This window comes from Cynocephalus volans, chromosome 6 (assembly GCF_027409185.1).
Source record: "Cynocephalus volans isolate mCynVol1 chromosome 6, mCynVol1.pri, whole genome shotgun sequence".
Lineage (NCBI taxonomy): Eukaryota > Metazoa > Chordata > Mammalia > Dermoptera > Cynocephalidae > Cynocephalus > Cynocephalus volans.
In genome coordinates, this window is record NC_084465.1 from 2,197,050 (window position 1) to 2,218,012 (window position 20,963).

Consider the following 20,963-nt stretch of genomic DNA (forward strand, 5'->3'; position numbering starts at 1 on the left):
TTTAATACAAGTTTGTTCTTTATGCCTCTACCTTAAAGATGAAATCCCCTAAGACCGCTTTTTTTTTTTGGTAATTCTATACATTAGCAGCTCTCAACCTGCACCGCAGGAAGTCCACAGCTCAGATATACACCAACATTGCCTAGGCATCTTGCAATATTTTTCAAATACAAATATTACTGTAATAAATTTTAAAAACCTATATATTTAAAAGCAAGTCTGAATTCGCAGTACCTTTAGGTCAGGATGTATTTACAATGTATACTAATGTATAATTACTATTATTTGATAGCCCATATTTTGTTAAAAAGTGCAGCTTTATGGGCAACCTACCACACAGTAAATGCAAAATGTAATGAATTAAGTAAAAAATATTTTCATTCCATGACAAAGGAGAAAGACATTTTTATTGTTTTAATAATAAAAGATATAAGAATGGGTTTATAGAAATCTATCTTTTGCAGAGAAACCAGCTTGAACCCATCTATACTTCAAACGAGGCTTACTGTACACATGACATAGTGACGTTAGATGGCACCACTGCACTGGTATCTTTTCCTAATCTTAGCAGCTGCACACATAATCAATTCTCATTAACATCAGTTACACTTGTGCTGCTCAAACATGGTCCATACACTGGCTGCCTGTCTGTGAACTGCCTGTTCTGCAAGAACAGCTTGCATCAGAACGTAAATGGACCAGGTCATTAAGCACACTGTTTAGTCCAACTGACATTTTTTTCTCCATAGAAAGACTCTCGAGGAAGGAAGCAGTGTTCACTGACATCCTGGCTCAAGCTCCTTATCTCACTGTGGACCTGCTCTGCTGTGCACTAATCACCACCCAGCAGAGACATTTTTTGTTAAAAGCCCTTAATAAAGTGAAGGCTTCCCTTCCTGCACTCCTCTTTTAATACCTGCTGCTGCTTTGGTGTCTAAGTTCAGAACCTGCTAGAAGACACAGCGTTTTAATTTGGCCTCAGGTTGCAAGAGCTTGTTTCCGAAGGCAGGGCTAACCTGTGTGTGAAAGGCCAGACAGCCTCTGCGCTGTTTCTGTGGTTATTCTTAGCCCTAGCAGTTTTTCATGTTGCTTGCACGTTTCAAAGTTTAAACGATTAGCTGAGGGACAGGATGGGACAAGTATGACTTCACACAGTGATTTCTAAGCACAAGCTCCTACAGGGCCATGCTGAGATCGAAAGTACAAGAGGGTGTTCTGCACAGCAGCGACATCACCAGCCTGTGCCTTTGAGCCCGAGGTGGCCACTGTAAAGGGGACAGTGCTCTGCCGCAGACGGGTTTCTGCAACTTAATGTCTAAAGGGCTGTTGTATACTCACATCTCAGTGACTCTTTCAACCACTGAAGGTGAGATTTAAACCGAGTCTGTAGCACTTGAGAGACAGAGGCACATTTTAAGGGCTGGAAGCATTGGTGCATGTGTGGAGATGCCAAGTATCAAGGGCACTTCTGTCTCCTCACAGGATCCATCAGTTCTCTGCACTCAGTAAGTGGGGTGTGTTTGTCTCTCACCAGGTAAATGTTAATCCCTCGCAGGTAGTAATTATGTTTCACCCATGTTTACATCTCCTAGAACCCAGCAAGCAAGCAGCACCCATTAGTGTCCAGTATCTATTTGGTGAATTCAGAGCTGTTTATGTAAGTGCATTTACAACTTGGAATTGAAGAGTAGGAGATATAAAAATGGTAAAGGATCTCCACTGTTGAAATGTGAGCCGAGTGGCGAGGAAAATCACCCGTCCCACTGCACAGTGTGTAGAGGATACTTCAGGGCCGCTTCCCCTCAGCTCTGCTGCACTCTGCACTTCAGAGCAGCCAATTAAACACCAAGCAGCATGTCTAACTAATGATTTTTGAACTTTAACCAAAATAAAAAGGATAAAAAGACATCAATTTCTTTGTAACTGCACCCTCTAGTGGCCTACTATCTATGAAAAAATTAAGACAATCACACACAGCAGCCCAACTAGAGAACACTCTGTCCGGTGTGTCTGCCCCTCCCCGCCATACATGTATAGTTATTTGAAAATAGTTTAAAACACAACCACAATATATCCTTGGACCAAAAAATTATCTCAAAATATAATATTTTGAACACAACTGGCCATGATATAGCTTCACCAAGCTTTTCCACGTAGACAACAGAACAGGCCTCCAGGTTTACAAAGGACATTTCCCAGACTACATTCGCAGGGAAGCTTTTCCCTGCAGAGATTTTGTAGCAAGGTTGGCTCTCTCTCGCAGAACACTGGTCTCATCAGCACTCTTGTGGGCCTGGGCGCTCCTTAGTAAGAAGTGGCTGATGAAAAGCTTTAAACCTTCCCGCAACATCCCCAACTTAGGGTTTTCAGATACTCTGGAAAGGAATCACATAAACACGCATCATGGATGACCTAGTCTCTCCTGGATCTTGATTCTAGGTATGTCAACTGATAAGACATAATCCAGTTTCTTTTTAAAATAGAATTCTCAATTAAGAAATTCTTAACATATTCTATTTGTTATAAATCATTGTTAGTTTGTTATTAGGCAAGTTTTATGTTCCCCAAATCTAAAAACATTAGCTTAAAATTAAAGCTGAAACGACTAGGTTACACATGCAGTGACGCAACAATCTTGAGTTCATAAATCACCATTAAGTGGAAACAATCTCTGCGTCTCTTTTCCAAGCCTCACCACAGCAAGCTGGGAACATACCTTGCAAAAATTAAACCAAGATCTTCAACTTCTGTTTCCATTAACAGCATATTTAACACTTTTCGTAAAAAGTGGACTCTGGGTTTGTCCAGTTCACTGAATTCAACTACCTAAGAGTCAGGATACAGAGAAAAATAAAATTACATTGATTTAGCCAACTTTTTCAATGATTTGTAAATATAGTTAGAGTAAAAATGAATCTCTCTCCACCCCCCAACCCACTCTTGATTTAAGAGGCTACTTCCAGTTTTAAAAAATAAATGCTGTTGGCAAAGATGTGGAGCCATGAGAATTCTCACATACTGCTGGCAGGGGCGTAAACTGGTACAACCACTGTTGAGAGCAACTTGGCAGTGGTAAGTAAAGTTTATGGGGGCATATACCTTATGAATCAAGAATTCAAATTCTAGAATAGAAACATATACAGACATGTGACACATAACAGAGGGGATAGGTTTTGAGTAATATGTTGCTAGGTGATTTTGTCGTTGTGCGAGCATCACTGGGTGCACTTATGCACAAACTTAGATGGCACAGGCTACTACACACCCAGGCTGCAAACCTGTAAACATATTACTGTACTGAACTGTAACATGATGGTCAGTATTTGTGTATTTAAACATATCTAAACACAGAAAAGGTACAGTAAAATACGGGATTATAATCTTATGAGACCACCTTCGTAGATCAAAATGTCACTATGTAGCACATGACTGCATTATCTTCATCCCCTAAAGTAACTGTCGCCTAATTAAAACTATATATAGACATAGAATTTAGGAGAAACTAATTAATATATATATATCTTCTAGACGACAATCAAAAAGTCAGAAACAATTTAAGCTTCTATCAGTAAGATAAATGAATCAATCAATAAACTGAAGTACGCTTATACAAAGGGTCTTCAAAAAGTTCATGGAAAGATTCGTATTACCTTTTAATTCTATTTTTCATGAACTTTTTGAAGTACCCTCGTACAGTGGAATACTACTCAGAAGTAATAAAAGTGGAGAAGACAATTACGGACAATGCCATGGATAAAACTGGAGGAGGATACTGAGTGAGGTGACAGTAGACACTATTCGCAGAGAGGTAAAAACACACAGAACAGCATTATGTGCTGTTTGTTTGTGCACAGGCACAGAGACTACAGAAGCATGCTCGAGTGAGGAGAAATGCCAAACTATAGAGCGGCCCCCCTGGGAAGAGCAACGGGTTGGGGCTGCAAGCTCCAGGGCACCTTCAAGAACATCCCTTAAGTTCTGTAACCTGCGAGTGAGCTTCCTGCACCTTTTTTTTTCATCTGGGGGTAACACCATGTCCTGTTTCACAGTGAGCTCAACGCTTGAGAGCGAAAGGCAAGATTTAGGCAATGAGAAGGCAAGGCACCTTCCGAGTTCTGAGTACCCCAGTCCCCAGCATACAGTACCGCCTCGCTTCCAGCACAGTGTCCAAACCCCCATAGCACACACTAAGAGATGCCAGGTCAACTCGAGCAGGTGCTCTGAGGAACGGCACAACTGGACTCACAAATATTAAAACGGAACTGGAGCCACAGGCTGTCCTGAAGGCCAGGGAAGCTACAACAGGGCCCAGAATGTGATCACGCTGAATTACCTCCAGAAGTTGAAGAGTTTTTAAGACACCAGGTCCTGGTGGGCCCATGTTCTGAACCTTACTGGCCCACCTCGAATCCCAGATCCTATGTCTATGTTTCATAGTCCACACACCCGGGCACCTGCATTTCAACAGCTCTGAGGTGACATGTAAGACCCAAAACATGGTGCGGGAGAGGAGAGCCCACAGCTTTAGGACATTTTACATCCAATGAGCAAAAGCGAAGAGCCAGCTCCCAGCCTCTGGAAGATCAGTCCCCGCTTCACCCCAGCCATCTCCCAATTTAAGTGACCAACTCAGGATTTTATAATCAGGACCAGCACATTAACCTCAGACCCCAAAACAGATTCACTTAGATTAGCAAAAAAATCCCAACTGTGCCTTGATTTACTACATAAGTTTACACTGAATGTTAAACTGGCTGTTTTCTGTGATGGCCATGATAGTGAAGACTTCTTTCCGGTAAATCATAATCTGAGGGAATGCATTGTTTTAAAGTATCAAATATAAGCAATTACACTTTCGTTTTCACTGCTTTAAACAATTTCGAACATTACACAAACCTTTAAGATGGAAAGTGGAAGTGACTTGGTCTTCAACAAGTGGGCCACCAGGTGCACGAAATTAGACAGCTGAGCAGCAGGCAGGTTTTCTAAGTCCCGGTACTTGTCCCACACGCTGAACTGGAAAGTCATCTGATATGACAGTCAAAACGATGAAAAGTTAAAATGCAACAAACCATTCGACTAAATCACTGAGACTGTAACCTAAAGCTAGTCTTTCTCGTTCACTGACTTGTGATATTCTAAAAATCATGACGTTCAAGAGCAGCTACACTGTCCTTTTCTCTAGACAGCAGTTTAGAACGCTCCATAGTAACCTCTCTCTGCTGATGTTTTCTTACTCAAATCAGCGATGTCAACGTTCACACTTTGCAGAAAGGGCACTGCTGACAAGTTACATGAGGAGAGACTGGTGTGTTATGGAACCAGAGGGGCTCCAGGTAGCCCGGCCACACACCTGCACCTGGGACAGGAAAAGGCAACACGAGGACACTCTGGACCCTCGTCACCCCCTCTGGTTGTATCTAGTCTCCCAGTGAAGGGTGGACCACGTGACAGGGACCACGGTGGACTCATTTTTAGGTGTGTTGAACTGAATGTTCACAGGATGTTCTGGTGGCCGCCTCACTAAGTTACCTGAAATCTCCTTTCATATTCACAAAGTTTGCTAGCCAAGAACGCATAGAAAGGATTGTAGGTTTTCTCCTGAAGGCAGCAATCCATGAGAACGTGAACGATTTCTCTCTCCTGCTGGTCCTTAAGTCCAAGCCTATAAAACAGAAATAGCAATGATTAATACATCACCCACCTTCCAAGGTTTTCACAGCTGAAATCTCTCAAAGGGACACATTCCCGTTTGGACGAGTTTGGCTAAAAGTGAGCAGGGCAGAGGAGGTGGTGGCAGCACAGACTTGAGTCACAGCCCGGCCCTGTCCCTGACTTCTCTGGGCCTTAGTTTCAAATTGTGGGAGGAGACAACCCGATCTACAAGTTCTGTGCCAGCTACGAAAGCCTGTGACTGGTACCTGACTGGCAATAAAAAGCACTCAACTGTGTTCTTGCTATGACAATGACTTTACTTTTTCATTTTTAAAACTTAAGGTACAACTTACACACAGTAAAATAAATCCTTTTCAGTGTAGTCCTGAGTGTGGACAAGCCCATGCAGACAGTTCATCCCCTCCAAGCACCGGTGCAGCCTTCCCTCAACACGCAGGCCACTGCTGATCTGTTGTCCATCCCTCAAGTTTTGCCTCTGCCAGACTGTCATATGAACAGAGCCACAAAGCTGGCAGCCACCCAGGTCTGGCTTCCTATACTCGTCAGAATACGCTCAGACCACCCCACGCTGAGTGAGTCTTGGCAGCTTGTCCCTCTCCTACGTCGAGTAGTAAGTAGCCCATCATTTGGGTTTGGACGTCCCACCGCTGGCCTATCCTTTCCCCAGCTAAGGGGCATGTGGGTTGTTTTCAGTTTTTGTGATTACCAATAACTGCCTGCCTGTGAAGGAGACAGAAGTGAACACTGCCGAGCTTGAACACTGCCGAGCTGCCGCGGCTCTGCACAAAGGCAGACGCTGGGAGACGTGGGGGATAGCAGCAGCTCCACCGCAAAAGCAAGACCCACCCAGACCCCACACATGTGATTCGCAGCTCCAGCTACGGGCATGTTGTCAACTAGACAACCAATTCAGTTTTGGCTGCATTTATATCAATTCATGTTGCTTAAAAGTTCAGAATCGCAGATAATAATTATGAGGAATAAAAATGGGAAAATGTTATTGTTTAATAAACAGAGTTTGGTAGACTAAATTTTGCAGAACATGAAGTCAACCAGGGGAAAAATAAGAGTCCTCCCAGCACAAAAAATAAAGCAGATCCTCTGACTACAGAACATGAGCTCTCCTCAAACGGAACCCTTTTAAAAACAAAGAGTAACCAGGAAATGAAGATATACCAAAAAAAAAAAAAAAAAAAATAGCAAGGCTGCAGAAAGAAAAAGAAAGCTTAGTATTTCCACTTCAACAAGGTACCCTGGTTTAGAAAATAAAACCCCAATTATCAGAATCCTTAAATGACCCGTATTCCCCTGTATTTCATTCTGAGTTTGAATCAAATACAGGAAAACGAACTAATATGAAGTTGTTTAGAAGTACTTTGTGAAAGTTCACAGGCATTTTCTAAATCTTATTACAACTAGTTATAGAAACTATACTAAAAAGTTTTAAATTATGGATTAGAAGGATAACTTTAATGTGAAGATTTACATATTTTCAAGCAATTCATGATAAACAATGGCCACTGAGAATTATCAGCTGGTTAACTAATACTTTCAGTCAAAACCCTCAAATCTTTACATGTCATAAAACATTCTAATGAGGAACCACTAGTGGCCAATCAGTAGGAACCTCTGGAAAGCTGACCCAGGGACGTCTGGACCCAACAGGAGGAGAGGGGAGTGAAGGGGAAAGCCCCCGGCTATTCCCAGCAACACCTGACTTAATCATCTAAAACTCGAAAATCAAACCAACTTATTTCTTTTACAACATCTCATTAAACAACAGGTCAACATGTTCACACAAATGCTTACTTTAGAAGCTTTTCAAAAGCATCCAGAAAATCTTCACTCGTCATTATTGTACAGAATATGTTTCTCCTGACGTCAGTGTTCATTCTCTGCTTTCGGGCAAGTTCCAGTATCTTTGAGTTACCCTGAAAAGAGGAACAATTAATGCACACATCACACAAATATTCCAATCAAAATTGTTTCCTGAACAATTCTATACCATGCTTTTGCTTAACCTAAATATAATTGGAAATCACATGTGAACATATGTAAGTGCCAAACCTTTACTCTTGGGCAACCCTCCCCAAAGGAAAAACATGCCAGTGGAGGGAAAAACTGCTTGGTTTGGGAGACTTCTCAGTGGTGGTACAATTTCAGTCTCAGCAGCAATGAAATCACACACAGGAGCCCTAGCCACCAAGTGTGATGTGGGGTCTGGGGACAGAAGAGGACCTCTGGGAATGGAGGAATCTGGATAAAGTGCAGCCTGTAGTTAGTAACAAACACAGAGAAGCTCCAGGTTCGTCACAATCTGAAACCCACGGACCTGGGACAGGACGGGACCTCAGGGAATGGGGGATCTGGATACAGTGCAGCCTCTAGTTAGTGACAGAGAAGGGTCGGGGTCGTCACATCTGAAATCCATGGCCCAAAGACTGCGCCCACGCACAGAGACAGCAGATGTCCAGTTGTAAGAATGGGCTTCTGCAAGACGACTGTTTGGGTTTTCATATGTCACCCCCCCCCACATTCCACTCAACTTTTACGTATTTTGTGTGATGTGGTTTGGAACTTTTAAAAATCCTTTAAAGAGAAACAACAGAAACTGATTATATCACAACATAACTGCAATTTCAATAAGGCTTCCAAATAAACCTATGCCATACCTTTCAATAACCCCTCATAAATAATAAGGGAGCTACTCTAGGTAAAGCCCTAACCAGCCATTGTGGCGGCATCCACAGTCTGGCAGCCGCCAGCACAGGGGTCTCCATACCGTCCTGGAAAGCTGCCTCTGCAAGAGGGTGCGATGACTGTTGTCAATCATCGGGGCCCCACTCCACGCAGACCCCACAATCCACCAGCGACCAGTCTGCTCAGCATTCAAGACGCTGTCCCAGGAGACACGGAGCTGAGTCTCTGAAACTGAGCCAGTGCTGCGAACCTGATTTAAAGAAAAGTTCCAGTGAAATGCTTTTAATTGGTGCATATTCTGTACTTCCATTACTCTCAGCTTTTCTGTTTTTGACAATGGCATTCTTGGCACATGCATACTGTGATGATTCACTGACAACCAGGATAGTTAACGTGTTTGGAATAATGCCAAAATTAGTGGCAAATTCATAGTATTTTGTGTTTTAGGTCTGTGGGTCTATCACCCCAAACAACACTGTCCAGAGAATGTTGTCACGACAGAGGAGAGAGACTGAATTGCCTCAGACTCAGTGGCAGGTGACACGTGACCAGGAGGAGCCTGGGCTTTGCAGTCAGCCACGATTTGGAATCACCCTGACTGGTGAGGATGGCGGGTCTCAGGCCCGTCTGCATCAGAAACACCCACACTTAAACAAGGAGCCCAACCCCGAGTCCCCCTCAAACCATTCTCATTTCTTTGGTCCAGGTGGGGCCCTGGCCTTCTCTGACAGCATCAGACGATCCTATCACGCAGTTTGAGAGTTCAGCGCCTCAGGCCAAGTGCTCGCACTTGGACATCCTGCAACAGCACCCAGGCCACTCAGAGGCCTCAGGACAGATACCACAAGCAGCTTCCCTTCTGTACCTTAACAGACGTGGCACCTGACCTGATGTTCATGATGGACTCACGCTGATGTGGGAGCTCAGAACACATGAGAATTGAAGGTTGCTTACCAGAGCCCTCTGCAGCTTCCTCAGTTTCTCCACGGGCTCAGGGTCATAGCCTGGAATTTTGCGCATGTCATTGTTCTTCAGCGCCAACATTGTCTCCAGCATAAACCGAACCTTCAAGAAAACCAGAAAACACCCATCATTTCAAACAGTCTGAACAACCGCTCATTCAACCTGGCAAGAAACACATCTCACAAGGCCACCACCGCTGCTGGTCAAAAATCAGAATGGTCTTCAGGTAGAGACAGTCTACGCTAACTTCCACATCTCACCCAGGGCCATGCGCAGGGCCTTGCTCTCCCCCTCTGCACACACCTCTTGTCCTCATGTGCGTGCCGCCCCCTCCGCACTACCCAGCCACCAATCTGGAAACCACGTCTCCCTCTAGGGTCCCGTTCCCACCCCACACCACGCTCTCATTGACCTGAGCTCTTACATGTCCTCTCGTGTCCCCTGCATTCTCAACCTCTCCCCCACCAACAGCCTGTTCATCTTTTTTAACATTTAAATTGGAAATACTGTCACAAAGAAAAGCTGCAAGAACAGTACAAAGAACTCCCACATACCCTTCTCGGATTTCCCCAAATGTTAACTTTTTATCCATATGTGATTCACATACCATATAATCCACCCACTTAAAATGTACAATTAGGTGGTTTTTGTATATTCAGAGTTGTGCAACTATCACCACAATCAGTTTTAGAACTTTCTTGTCACCCAAAAGAGAAACTCCAGACCCATTAGTGGCCACTCCCCATTTCCCACCAGCCCTAGGCAGCCACTAGTCTATTCCTGCCTCTGTCAACTTTATGTTTTAAGCCATCGGTTTAAGCCCAACTTGTCGCTCCCATCCCGTCCTCCACCGCTCCCTCCTCCTCCTTGCTGACACGCTTCTCTGGAACCCTTCAGGATAACTGTCTGATAATTGGGACTGCTATCAGAACCCACCTCAACATGAAAACCCAGTCCTCATCTCTTCTGACCTTACTTAGCACCCCGTGGGGAGAAAAGCACCGCCCCCCCCGTACACGTGGGGCCCTGGCCTCTGCTGTTTTCCTCCTCCCGTCCTCCCTACTGATGACTGCTGCTCTCGCCTGCCAGCGATTCCTCCCCCAGCAGGTGAGTGTTGGTGCAGCCAACCCTCAGGGTCTGCTTCATGCCCCACTCTGCAGCAGGCAATGCCACCCACTTCACGGTGACCCCGAATCCCTCCCAGCCCCCACCTCTTCACAGATAACCCAGGTGCTTTCATTTCAGTATTTCAAAAACCAAGCCATTTTCCCGTCCATGTCTGTCTCTCCTCCTGCACATCCTGCTGTTCCCTGTAGGGAGACCCCTGACCTCTCTGTTCCTTCACTTCCACTCCGCACTAAGTCTGGTCACTTCTAACTCCTAAACCCACACCCACTACCACTATGCTAGTGCTGGCCACCGCGGCCTCCCCCAGATTCCTATTCTCAGAGTAGATCCTCCTAACTCTGACCACCTCCCCTGATCACTAAAACAAAAACTTCAACCTGTCAGTTACCTGCTTAGAACTCTTCAAATGCCTCTAGGATAAAATTCCAATTCCCGTGATGGTTTACAAGGGCCCCTGACCCCTGGACTCTGCCCCTTTCTCCTGTGACGGTCCCCCTTCAGACTCTCCACCCTTAACCCTTTTCTTGTTCCCCAAATAAGCTGCACTCTTCCTTCCCCAAGGGCCTCTCACATGCTGTTCTTTGCTGCTATCATCAGAACAGCAAACGAGGCAGGAGCTATGATCAGCCTTTTTATAGATGGGGAAACCGAGGCCTGGACGACTCAGGCTGTGCTGCTGTCTGTGGCAGAGCCAGAAGCCTGTGCCTCACTGGCCCAGGAGCCCCTGCCATGTGGCCTCCTCAGGAAGCATTTTTTGAATAGATGGATGTTAAGTAAATTGAATTTTATTATTATTATTATTTTTTTGCTGATGAAGGCATTGCTTATTTTATTTTGAAGTCTATAATTTTTATCACATTTAAGAGTGGTGATCCACAGAATCAAATCTCTCTGCCCGATTCTCAAACTTCATTTTTGTTGCAGCCATTTTTCCGTACGCAATGAAAGCTTTCACAGTTTCGCCTCATATTCTCCCACATCTGATCTTCTACAGGTGCATTTTACTGGCCAAGCCCACTGGAAGGTGGAGGGCAGGAAATCCAATGAAACTCCCTGTAATCCTGGTTCATGGTTCAATAAATTGAATTTTAAATTCAAAAAAAAATTTATCTGAGTTCTTAGTAAAGAAACAAGGTTCCGTTCACACGTTAAAGATAAGCCATGAAACTAGATAAGGCAGAATAGAAATCATTAGGAATGAAGTATAGTATTTACCCCAAATGCTTATGTTTAAGGTCTGCTCAGTGTGAGCTTTAAGGCACTTGGGAAGCAGGTCAAGTGACGCACTCATACCCTGGTCTGGTCCTGAAACCTGCTGCCTGCCCCACTGGCTTTGGTCTGGGCTTCAGTGATGAGCTCCTTAAGAGACAAAGCATCGTCTTTTCTCAGTGAAAAGCCCACGTTTTTCAGCATTAACAGGATCAGTTCAATATCCTTTTCTGTGAAAGTTCCAATAAGTTTTTTCAAAACGTCAAAGATGAGGAGAGACTGCACCACGTGGAAGTTGTACAAATGGGCAAGGATGGTGGCCAGGTTGTCGCATTCCTTCCCTTCACTGCCAGTTCTATAGACGTCCTCGAACCTCCTCACCACGGCCTCCAGGAAGTGAGCCCCTACCTGGCCAAAGACAGCAGAAGATCATCATTACATTGTTCTTAGGGACCCTGCTTCACCTTCAACAAACACAGCTGGCACCTGAGATGTCCACAAGGCAGGATGTGAACTCCAACAGGGTATACACTTTGACAGCTCAGTGTGCTGCACCGTGCCTTACGATGATGAGTGCTAAACAGTAAGTGGCAATGTACAACAAGTCGCCATGGCGCTCACACCTGTACTTTATGGTACACTCTTTTCTTTAAAATCAACAACAAAGTGGTACTTTTTTTGGCTCGTAGCCATTCTAGTTCCTAGGAAAAATAAAATTGTTAGAACTGTCAAAAACATGCCTGTGTCTCTAAAAATGTTCTACTACCTAACAGCACTCATTTCTTGAAAGACTTTTTCCAGATATTTATTCCAAGTTAATTTCTTACAAGGAAGCAGTGCAAGTGAACTTGAAAGTAGAAAAATAAAAACACACATTCTCCAGTAATACCCGGGGCTGCCAAAGAGCCTTTACATGTAAAGATCACTGCATGGGCAGAGGTGGAAGGGATGAGGGGCCTCTGCTTCTTGGGTGAGTGTCTGTATTTAAAAGCAGTATGTGAACACATCTGCTCGGCTCAGCCAGAGATCCTTGGGTACTCTGTGGTCCTGATGCCACCTGTTCTGTTCTTCCGGGGCCAACAGGTAAACCAGCTGCTACACCTGAGGGGACTGCCCTGGGGCCAGGACTACCAGTGGTCTGGTGAAGCTAAGTGAGGCCACTAGGGGAACCTTCTTTTTGCCATTCTGGTATATTCTATTCCAGATTCTGTAAGTGTGTACTATGGAATGAGGAAGACCTGGATTTCTATCTGTGTGAATTTAAAAACACCTGTTTTTTCACTCTCTAACACTGAGATAATGAAACTTGAAGGCAGAAATGGTAGTTATCATTATTGATCTTGCTGATATTACGATGATGTCATCATTTTCTTTCAAATCGCAGCTCAAGTTGAGACTGGAGGGAGAAGGCGGGAGGGGGCTTAGTGGTCACAAAGAGTGATGCCAACAGCAGCTGTACTAGACTGGGGAGTAAGGGCTGGCACCAGAGTCACCCCGGAACAGCACTGGCAGGGGGCAGCCCACCAGTGAATGTGACTCCCAAGTTTTTCATCTGGGTAACCAAGAAATGTGTGAGGAGCAGCAGGCGAGTAGGGCTGGATAAGGTCAGTTTGAGACTCCAGCTTCAACTGTGGGACACGCGGCAGGGATGGAGGCAGACCTATGGGTGGCAGTGGAGATCACGGCAAGGCCGAGACCTGGGGGTAGAGTGTGACTGGTGGGAAAGTGCGCACATGTCACTGCTGGGTTGCAAAGAAACAAGTGCTAAGAGAATCCAGAGAAAGGCGAGAGATTGGCAGGAGGCAAAGTGACTTCACGAGGCTAACACTGACAGATGGGAGACACTCTAGCTTCAAAGTCCTGAGACTTAATAAATTTAACCTATAAACTCCCGGTTCACTGAAGATAAACCTGAAGAATATACTCTCCTATTATGAGGACTATTTTATATTCAAATACAGTTGAGAAAAAGAAGTTAGAATTCTGCAGACATCAAAAAAATTCAGGCACAAAATACATTCAGGTATGTTTTCTATCATTCAAGTAGAATTATTTAATTACATCAAAATTTGTCAAAATTTTAAGTTTTAAATTCCATTTAACGTCTTCAAAATAAAACAGCATAACATTTAAAAAATACACAAAATTCATGTTGCTAAAGTTATTTAAGCATATACTTTAATTCTGATATAGGAATTTTAACACAAATCTGCACAGATCTGACTTTTTATTTTTAAACAACTTACAGAAGCAATTCAGCAGCTGACACCACAGTCTTTAAGACGTTTTTTTCCTTCCATGAATTTCTGAAGATGTTTTTCTCAGTACAGCACTGAAAGAAGTTTAATGGGGCCAGCATCCTGAGAGCTCATCACACTCTGGCAGGGTTTTAGTGGATGTCATTAGCTAAAGTACCATAATGACTTCCCCTTGGAACAAGTCATTTCATTGTCCTTTGTGCTATTAGTGAAGGCTTAAATGGGAAGTAGGAACAATCATCTCATGTTTCCAAATCAAGTAGATTCCTGATGTGCCGTGGGTGGTCAGGATCTATAGCTTACACTATAACTCACAGCAGTACTGTCTGTACTAAGATCATTTTGGTTATTAAGTCTGCTGAAGTACACCGGTATGATCTGGAGGATGGGAATGTGCTACAGAGGGCACAGAAGGGCACTGAGTTATGGAAATCACAGGGTACTAGGAACAGCGTCCAGGGACTCCATCACACTTTGTAATGACAAGAAAGTGGACTCACACATTCACATGTGAGGATGAGTACAGCTCTTAGAAATAAAAAAATTACTTCAAAAGAGCAACTCCCAAAGGAGCTGGTGCAGAGTTGCCACAGGAGAGATTATCTAGGTAGTGGAGAAGAGTCCTGCCACCCAGAAGACCCAGGGCCTGTACCAGTCTCTCGTCTGCCTCAGCTTCCCAATGCCCAGTAGGTCCTAATGTCTCCATCTCTCAAAAAGTTGCCACAGTGTGACTACTGCCAGCTGAGGTTCAGAAGATCACTGAGGAATACCAGTGACACTTGCAGTGGGGCAAACAGCCAGCTGGGAAAAAGTCAGAGGAAAAGGAGAATCTCAACACGAAGATCTCCTTCTGGATTGTTAATAAGTTAAAAACCAACGTTCGATGCTCACGTACTATGGGCCAGCCTCTTCTCTATGACTATTACATGCAGCAACTTGTTAACCTCAGCAACTCAACAGAGGAAGATGCCGAGGCATGAGGCCACCCAGGGTGACACAGCTGGACATGGCAGAGCGTGTTCTGCACCTGGGCAGTGTCTCACCACAGAACCACGAGGAAAAGGGAAGCTAACTCATTTTGGCAGGTTTGCGCATTTTAAATCAAGCCCTAGACAGTTCCATTCTAAAAGACTCCAAATAATTTTTAAGACTACAATCGAGAGAGAAAATAACAAGAATGAGATGAATGGGAGCAGCACTGCGGTAGGAAGTGCACTGCTTAGGAGCGCAGAGAACAAGCTCCGCGACCTCTGAACAAGCCTGCGATCGCGGGAACACCATGCAACCCTGCTGCGGCTTCGTCAGCTGCATTTAAAAAATGGGTTTAAGTACGCATCTGTGCTCCTTATCTCACCGGGTACTGTGAGCATCAAATGTAATGCAGACAAGCAAGCAAACACAGGCCAGGGAATCAGACTTTTAGGGACGCTTTGCTGCTCCAGCCTATTTTTGATAGCCTATTTTATAGCTATCAGGCAAAAAACTAAGAAAATCACCACCAAGAGACTGTAGCATTGAAAAGATCCAAACAGGTGAACACATTCTTCTTGTGAATACATCATCTGGAAAGTTAAGCCTCATTCACTTAATCATCCAGTCATTCCCCTGCTTCAGTATAAGCTCATTTAATCAGAACGATTTATTTCCTTAAACATACTTGAGACCAGCTACACTGAGGGAACTGCAATACAGACTGGGAAGGCTGTGAGTTTACTCTAGCAGATGAGAGGATGGACTGGAAGATGGTGGCGACTGTGGAAGCAGAGTCATCACCCAAAGCCTCCCTGACCTTAACTGCCAGAGAGTCGCTGGGTCAGGAGGAAGCTCACAAATGGGGGCAAGGGGGAGGCAAACCTTTACGGACCTGTCAGGTACCACGACTGATGCGCACTGTCCTGTTTAACCCTGACCACTACCCCTCGAGGTGGCTGCCAGAGTCCAACTTCGCAGACCAGGAAACGGGCACAGAAACAGCACGAGGGCTCCCTGGACGTCACCCAGGCAGCTCCCGCACATCACCTCACTCAACCCTTATGAAAAATAACCTCCCACCAATACAAATACCTTGGTAGGGAAACCGTACCAACCATTATATTCCCGACACCCAGAGTAAGTCAGTGTGAAAGTGGGAACGCAAAGAAAACGAAGGCAGGTCAGAGACAGCGGTCCAGAAGGAAAACAAACATGAAGACATGTCAGGAGGCACAGAACAAAAAGGCAGAGTTGGGTGGAATCAAGTATTTACCAAATGCTGTTTAGAATCACAAGATATAGACCATGGGGTATCACTAGGAATGAAAGGAATCAACATAAGAAAACGACCTATGCCAAACAGTTACCGTGAAAGTGACCACCCTTGCGCACTACTGACGCCTGGAGGAAAGGTGCCACCCTACCTCAATTCCCACCGTGTGGTGCAGGATGCTGACTAAGAGAACATGCTCCATCATCAGCCTGCTGGGCATAGCCGTGTCAGAAACACAGGCGCCCAGCAGGGCAGCGGTCAGAGTGTCACTCATGTCCTTCCTGCTGTGGGTCATGTACAGCTCCTCCAGCTGTCCACTGATGGACGCCATGTTTGGTTCACTCAACCTGCAGAGAGTTGTAGACACAGAGAGCAACAATGCTTCAAACTAGGAATTATTTTTCAGTGCAATTAAAAAAAATAAAAAGATATCAATGCTACCAATATACCTTACGTTATGCACACTTTTGACCCATGAACTATTCTTATCTTGCCTCGGTAACCCAGCATGTATCGTTCAAAACCACGTTAATACTCTGGAATCCTGAAATAACATAATTGTTGTCTTTACAGCTGAAATGTAGCCACAGGGAAGCATACCCTGGATACTCTTTACGTCTACAGAAGCTTACGTGACAATACTCCATGTATCCTGATCTAACATCCTCAGAGGCAGGGACCATCCTTAAGAGTGTGTTGTTAGGAAAAATGCTAACTTTCCATTTCACAGGTGGCACAAAAAATCCCCAGCTGCTAACACCGAGAAAAGGTGGCTCTGTTTGAATGGTAGGAGGGGAGACTATATGTGTACACGGAAGTTTACTCGGTGTGCACCTGAGCTAAAGCGGAACAGAACACTAGAACAACGTGTAATGGCCGAACTCCCAGGTACTCCATGGAAACAGTGTCTGGGTTTTAGCTTAAAAAAAAAAAAAAAGAAAGAAATAAAAAGCAATATGGGGGGAAGAGGGGTGGGTGAGATCATAAAGGGGCAGCACAAAAGAGCCCTGTGGGACAGAACATTCTGCACCGTGACTGCGGTGGTTGTTACATGAATTTTCATGCAGTAAAACTGCACAGTACTACACAAGCACACACAAAAACAGTGAGGCCCTAACAAGCCCTGTGGGATGTGCCAATGTCAGTTTCCTGCCGCTGCTGCCTTCTCACCTGTACCCTAGTTATGCAAGATGCCACCTCTGGGGAAACTGGGTGAAGGGTACACAGGAACTCCCTGTACAGCCTTTGCAACTCCTAGTGAATCTGTAATTATTTCTAAATAAGAAGTTAAGCAACAAAAAGCAATACACATTGGAAACCTAGCAAAACTAGATGAGGTGTTAGAAATCAGGACAGCAGTCTGCATTAGAGGGCTTGGAATACGGGCACAAGGGGGCATCTGGGTGAGGTAACAGGAGAACTAGAGAAGGCATGTTGGCAGATGAGAGATTTTAACTCATTTTTCAAAACTAGAGAGCTGATAAGGCAGGGATTACTGATGAAATCCCACCTATATGATTTCTAATCAGTGTTTTTAATGTTTTATTCTTAAATTGGATAATAAAAAAACACAGACATGAAAAATGAGCAAGGGGGATGGAAGAAAAGACTATGTTCCTGACCAGGCAAACTTGCTTCTACAGTGAGAGGCCACAGCCAGTCCTTCTACTGCTGTTCCTCAGGCTGACACAGAACCTCGGCCCCATTCCTTTGTGCTTCTCACAGTAACAACGAGAGCAGGTGGGCTGCTTTCAAACACTGAAGGGATCCAAAGTATCAAAGTGTTGGGCATCCTCTCCTTTGCAAGGTACGGGTCTGGTTGCATCAAAACAGGAATAGAAGGATCTTATCAACAGCTGCAGTCCCTGCCCCATCGCTTATATTTTAATCCCGGAATAGTTTCTATATTTTTAGAAAACAGACAACCTCTTAAAGTGATACAATGTAACAATTTTCCAAGGTTACCTGTTAATTAGACCCTTCACATGTTTCCTTAGCCTTTCCAATTCTTCCTTTTTCCGGACATCCACCGTCTCAGCTTGCCTCACATGAGGGTGGATGTACTTATCACTTTCACAGAGACGCAGCTTGAAATAAGAGAATTACAAAAAATTTACATTGAACGAATCCTGTTTTTTGTTATGTGAAATTTAAATATTAAATTCCCCCAAACTGGCAGAAGGTATGACCACTGACCACTGCTGTTTAATAAACACCAGTGGTTTATGGAGCGCCCAGGACAGTCCTGGAAAGGCACTCCACTCCCCAGGCTCTGGATGGATGGCATCATCCATGTCTACACGAATGCACGTCATCACCTTGTGTTGCTCTTTGTAGTTCTTCAGGCCTGGTTGCGCACCTCTGGAATCTACTCAACAGAGCCCTACATCCGCTTTGCCAAAGCTTAATTTACTGCAGGCTTGGCAGTACACAAACACCTAAATAACTGTACCACCAGTTCTGCAGGGAAAGTGTCCTAAAAAATAATTTCATACTTGTTCAAAACAATATCTAAATCTATATGATAAAATCAAAATCAATCCACTGCTATTTCCAAGATTATCAACTGTGTGTGTGTGTGTGAGAGAGAGAGAGAGAGAGAGAGAGAGAGAGAGAGAGAGAGAGAGAGAGAGAGAGAGAGACAACATCATCATGGATCCTGGGCACCTAAATGACAGACTTTAAGGAGACAAACATTTGTAAGGCATGATCCTTACTGTTAAGAGTTTAAACTCAGTTGGAGAAGGCATATTTACATGCATAGAAACTGCCACTCTTGAGACATGTTACTTCAGATTGTGTGTCAACTATATCTCAACAGGCTGTGAAAGAAAACTCAGGAACAGTGAGAAAATAACATCCTAAGAACAGAACTGGCAGCATTTGGAGATTGCCCACAGGTGCCAGGTGCTATGGCATCAAGGGCAGAAATGAAGTTTCACGTGCTTGAGACGGGAAAAAGATTCCCAGAGATGCTCGGTGTTTAATAAACAGTGAGAAAACGAGGAAAGGCCTCGCAGGCAGCAGGGATAATATATTGAGAAGCAGCATGCTGAAACACAAGCAGTTCCACAGCCGGCTGCTCTCAAGCTGCGTGACAGGGACGCCCAGACGAAATGGGCTGAGGGTCAGCCCGCGAAGGCCTGGCTGCATCTTCGCTCTGGAGACTGCTGTGAACAGCCTTGCACTTCGGGAAATGCGCTCTAGCAGCAGTTGGGCGGCAAAGGAAGCAGGGCGAGGGCGGCGGCGAGCCGGGGTGCTGCAGCTGTGACGTGCCCCCCACACGAAAGAGGCCCCGACAAAGGGACGGTGGCGTCGGAAGTCAGGGCTGGAGACCTAGGACAGTCCACTGAGAGCGAAGGTGTGCTCCGAGACCAGCCGGCGGGACGCCGTTAAGTCCCTGCGGTAAGAGGTCTCCTAGACGCGTGTTCCGCTCCCTCTATGTTATGGAAAGTTGGACACAAGACACAACGACGTGACCAGCCCGACCCACCCACACGCAGCGCCCGCAATGCCCGGGCGTGGGCGCGCTGCCCGGAGGCGGGACCCCTACCTGAGCCGCCGCGCCACCTCCCTCCGCGTCTCCGCGCTTCTCTTCTGCAAAGCGGACTCTCTTTTCCCGCCTCTTCTCCTGCGCTCCGCCTTTGTCTGCGCCCGCCTCCTGCCCTGCACCCCCATCCTCCTCGTCCTCGCTCCGGTCCTCGGAGCCGCTCTCTGAGGCGCTCTCGGGGGGAGTCCGTCCGGCCTGCTCCTCGTCCTCCTCCCCGCCGCTGCTCTCGTACACGCCGCTCCCTCGCCCCCTGTCCAGGGCCCGCAGGACGTAGTCCAGCCCGTCGCGCGCAAAGCTGAGCGGCAGGCGGCGGCCGTCGCCCTTCCCGTTGCGCCTGTGCAGGCCGAGGCCGCGCTCCAGCCTCCGGATCTCTCGGTCCTCCTCCTCGTTGGCCGCTAGGAGGGCACGTTTGCGGGCGGCGGCGCTGGCGGCAGCGGCGGGTCTGGTCTTCCCCGGGGAGGCCTGGGCCGGGAGGGCCTTGACCTGGGCCGAGGGGCCCGTGACCTGGGCAGGGGGGGGCGTGGTCGGCTGCGGCTCTTCGGGAGGCGGGGGGTCCCGGCGGGCGCTGTCCCTCTCCTCGTCCGAGCCGGCTCCGCCGCGGCCGCCCCTTCTCTGCAGGCGGCGCGCCTTCCTCAGGTGTCGCTTCTCCTTCCGCAGCTCCTTGCGGCTTCTCCTCCCGCCGGGGCGGAAGCCCATCGGGCCGCCGCGCCCCTCGCAGCTCCCGGGAGCCTTTTCCTCGGAGGTCGCCTGCACGAACTCCTCCACTGCTAGCTTCAGTCGCTTCAGGGACCCCTCCCCGGCGGCCCCAGGACCGCGGCGCGGCCCCTGCCCGCCTCTGCGCTTCATGCGCGCTACGCGCCCTCGGCAGCGGCCCGGGACACCCGCTCCCGCGCTCCTGGGCGCCGCCATTTTTCGGGACGCGCAGACGCACGACTTCCTGTCGGGGCGGGACTTCCGGGCGAGAGCGGCGGCTGCGCGGGGAGGGGCGGGCAGGCCGCGCCCCCTGCTGGAGGGAGGCCGCTAGGGCACCGATAGCAGGTAGTGCTTGCTTTGTAAAACACTTGGCAAAATTTAACATGGTAATGAGTACGCGTATACACTCTAGTGTGAAAAATGAAATTTTTACAGATTATGGTAGAGAGGCCTCTAACGACCTGCCCCCGAAGTAACCACGGTTATCGGTGCAGCGCGAATCTTGTCAGAGATGTTTGCACTTGCATGCAGGTGTACCCAC

General features: G+C 46.4%; 1 protein-coding gene across 1 annotated transcript; it reads right to left on the bottom strand.

Annotated features, from left to right (window-relative positions):
• NOM1 (nucleolar protein with MIF4G domain 1) lies at positions 1-20,638 on the bottom strand. The gene is made up of 11 exons (XM_063099429.1): positions 19,733-20,638; positions 18,145-18,266; positions 16,331-16,526; positions 11,761-12,084; positions 9,331-9,441; positions 8,459-8,626; positions 7,486-7,607; positions 5,533-5,665; positions 4,897-5,028; positions 2,717-2,826; positions 1-2,375 (listed from the first exon to the last, which is right to left on the bottom strand). Exons 1-11 carry the CDS (start codon positions 20,636-20,638, stop codon positions 2,201-2,203), a joined length of 2,499 nt encoding a protein of 832 aa, XP_062955499.1. The 3' UTR covers positions 1-2,200.
• Positions 20,639-20,963: the final 325 nt, after the last annotated feature.

Coding starts and splice junctions, on each gene's coding strand:
- NOM1 (XM_063099429.1), bottom strand. CDS start 20,638: ATGGCGGCGCCCAGGAGCGCGGGAGCGGGTGTCCCGGGCCGCTGCCGA. Junction 9,442..11,760: donor GGTTTCAGGACCAGACCAGG/GTATGAGTGCGT, acceptor GTTTTCTTGAAG/GTTCGGTTTATGCTGGAGAC. Junction 5,029..5,532: donor AATATGAAAGGAGATTTCAG/GTAACTTAGTGA, acceptor CTGTCATATCAG/ATGACTTTCCAGTTCAGCGT.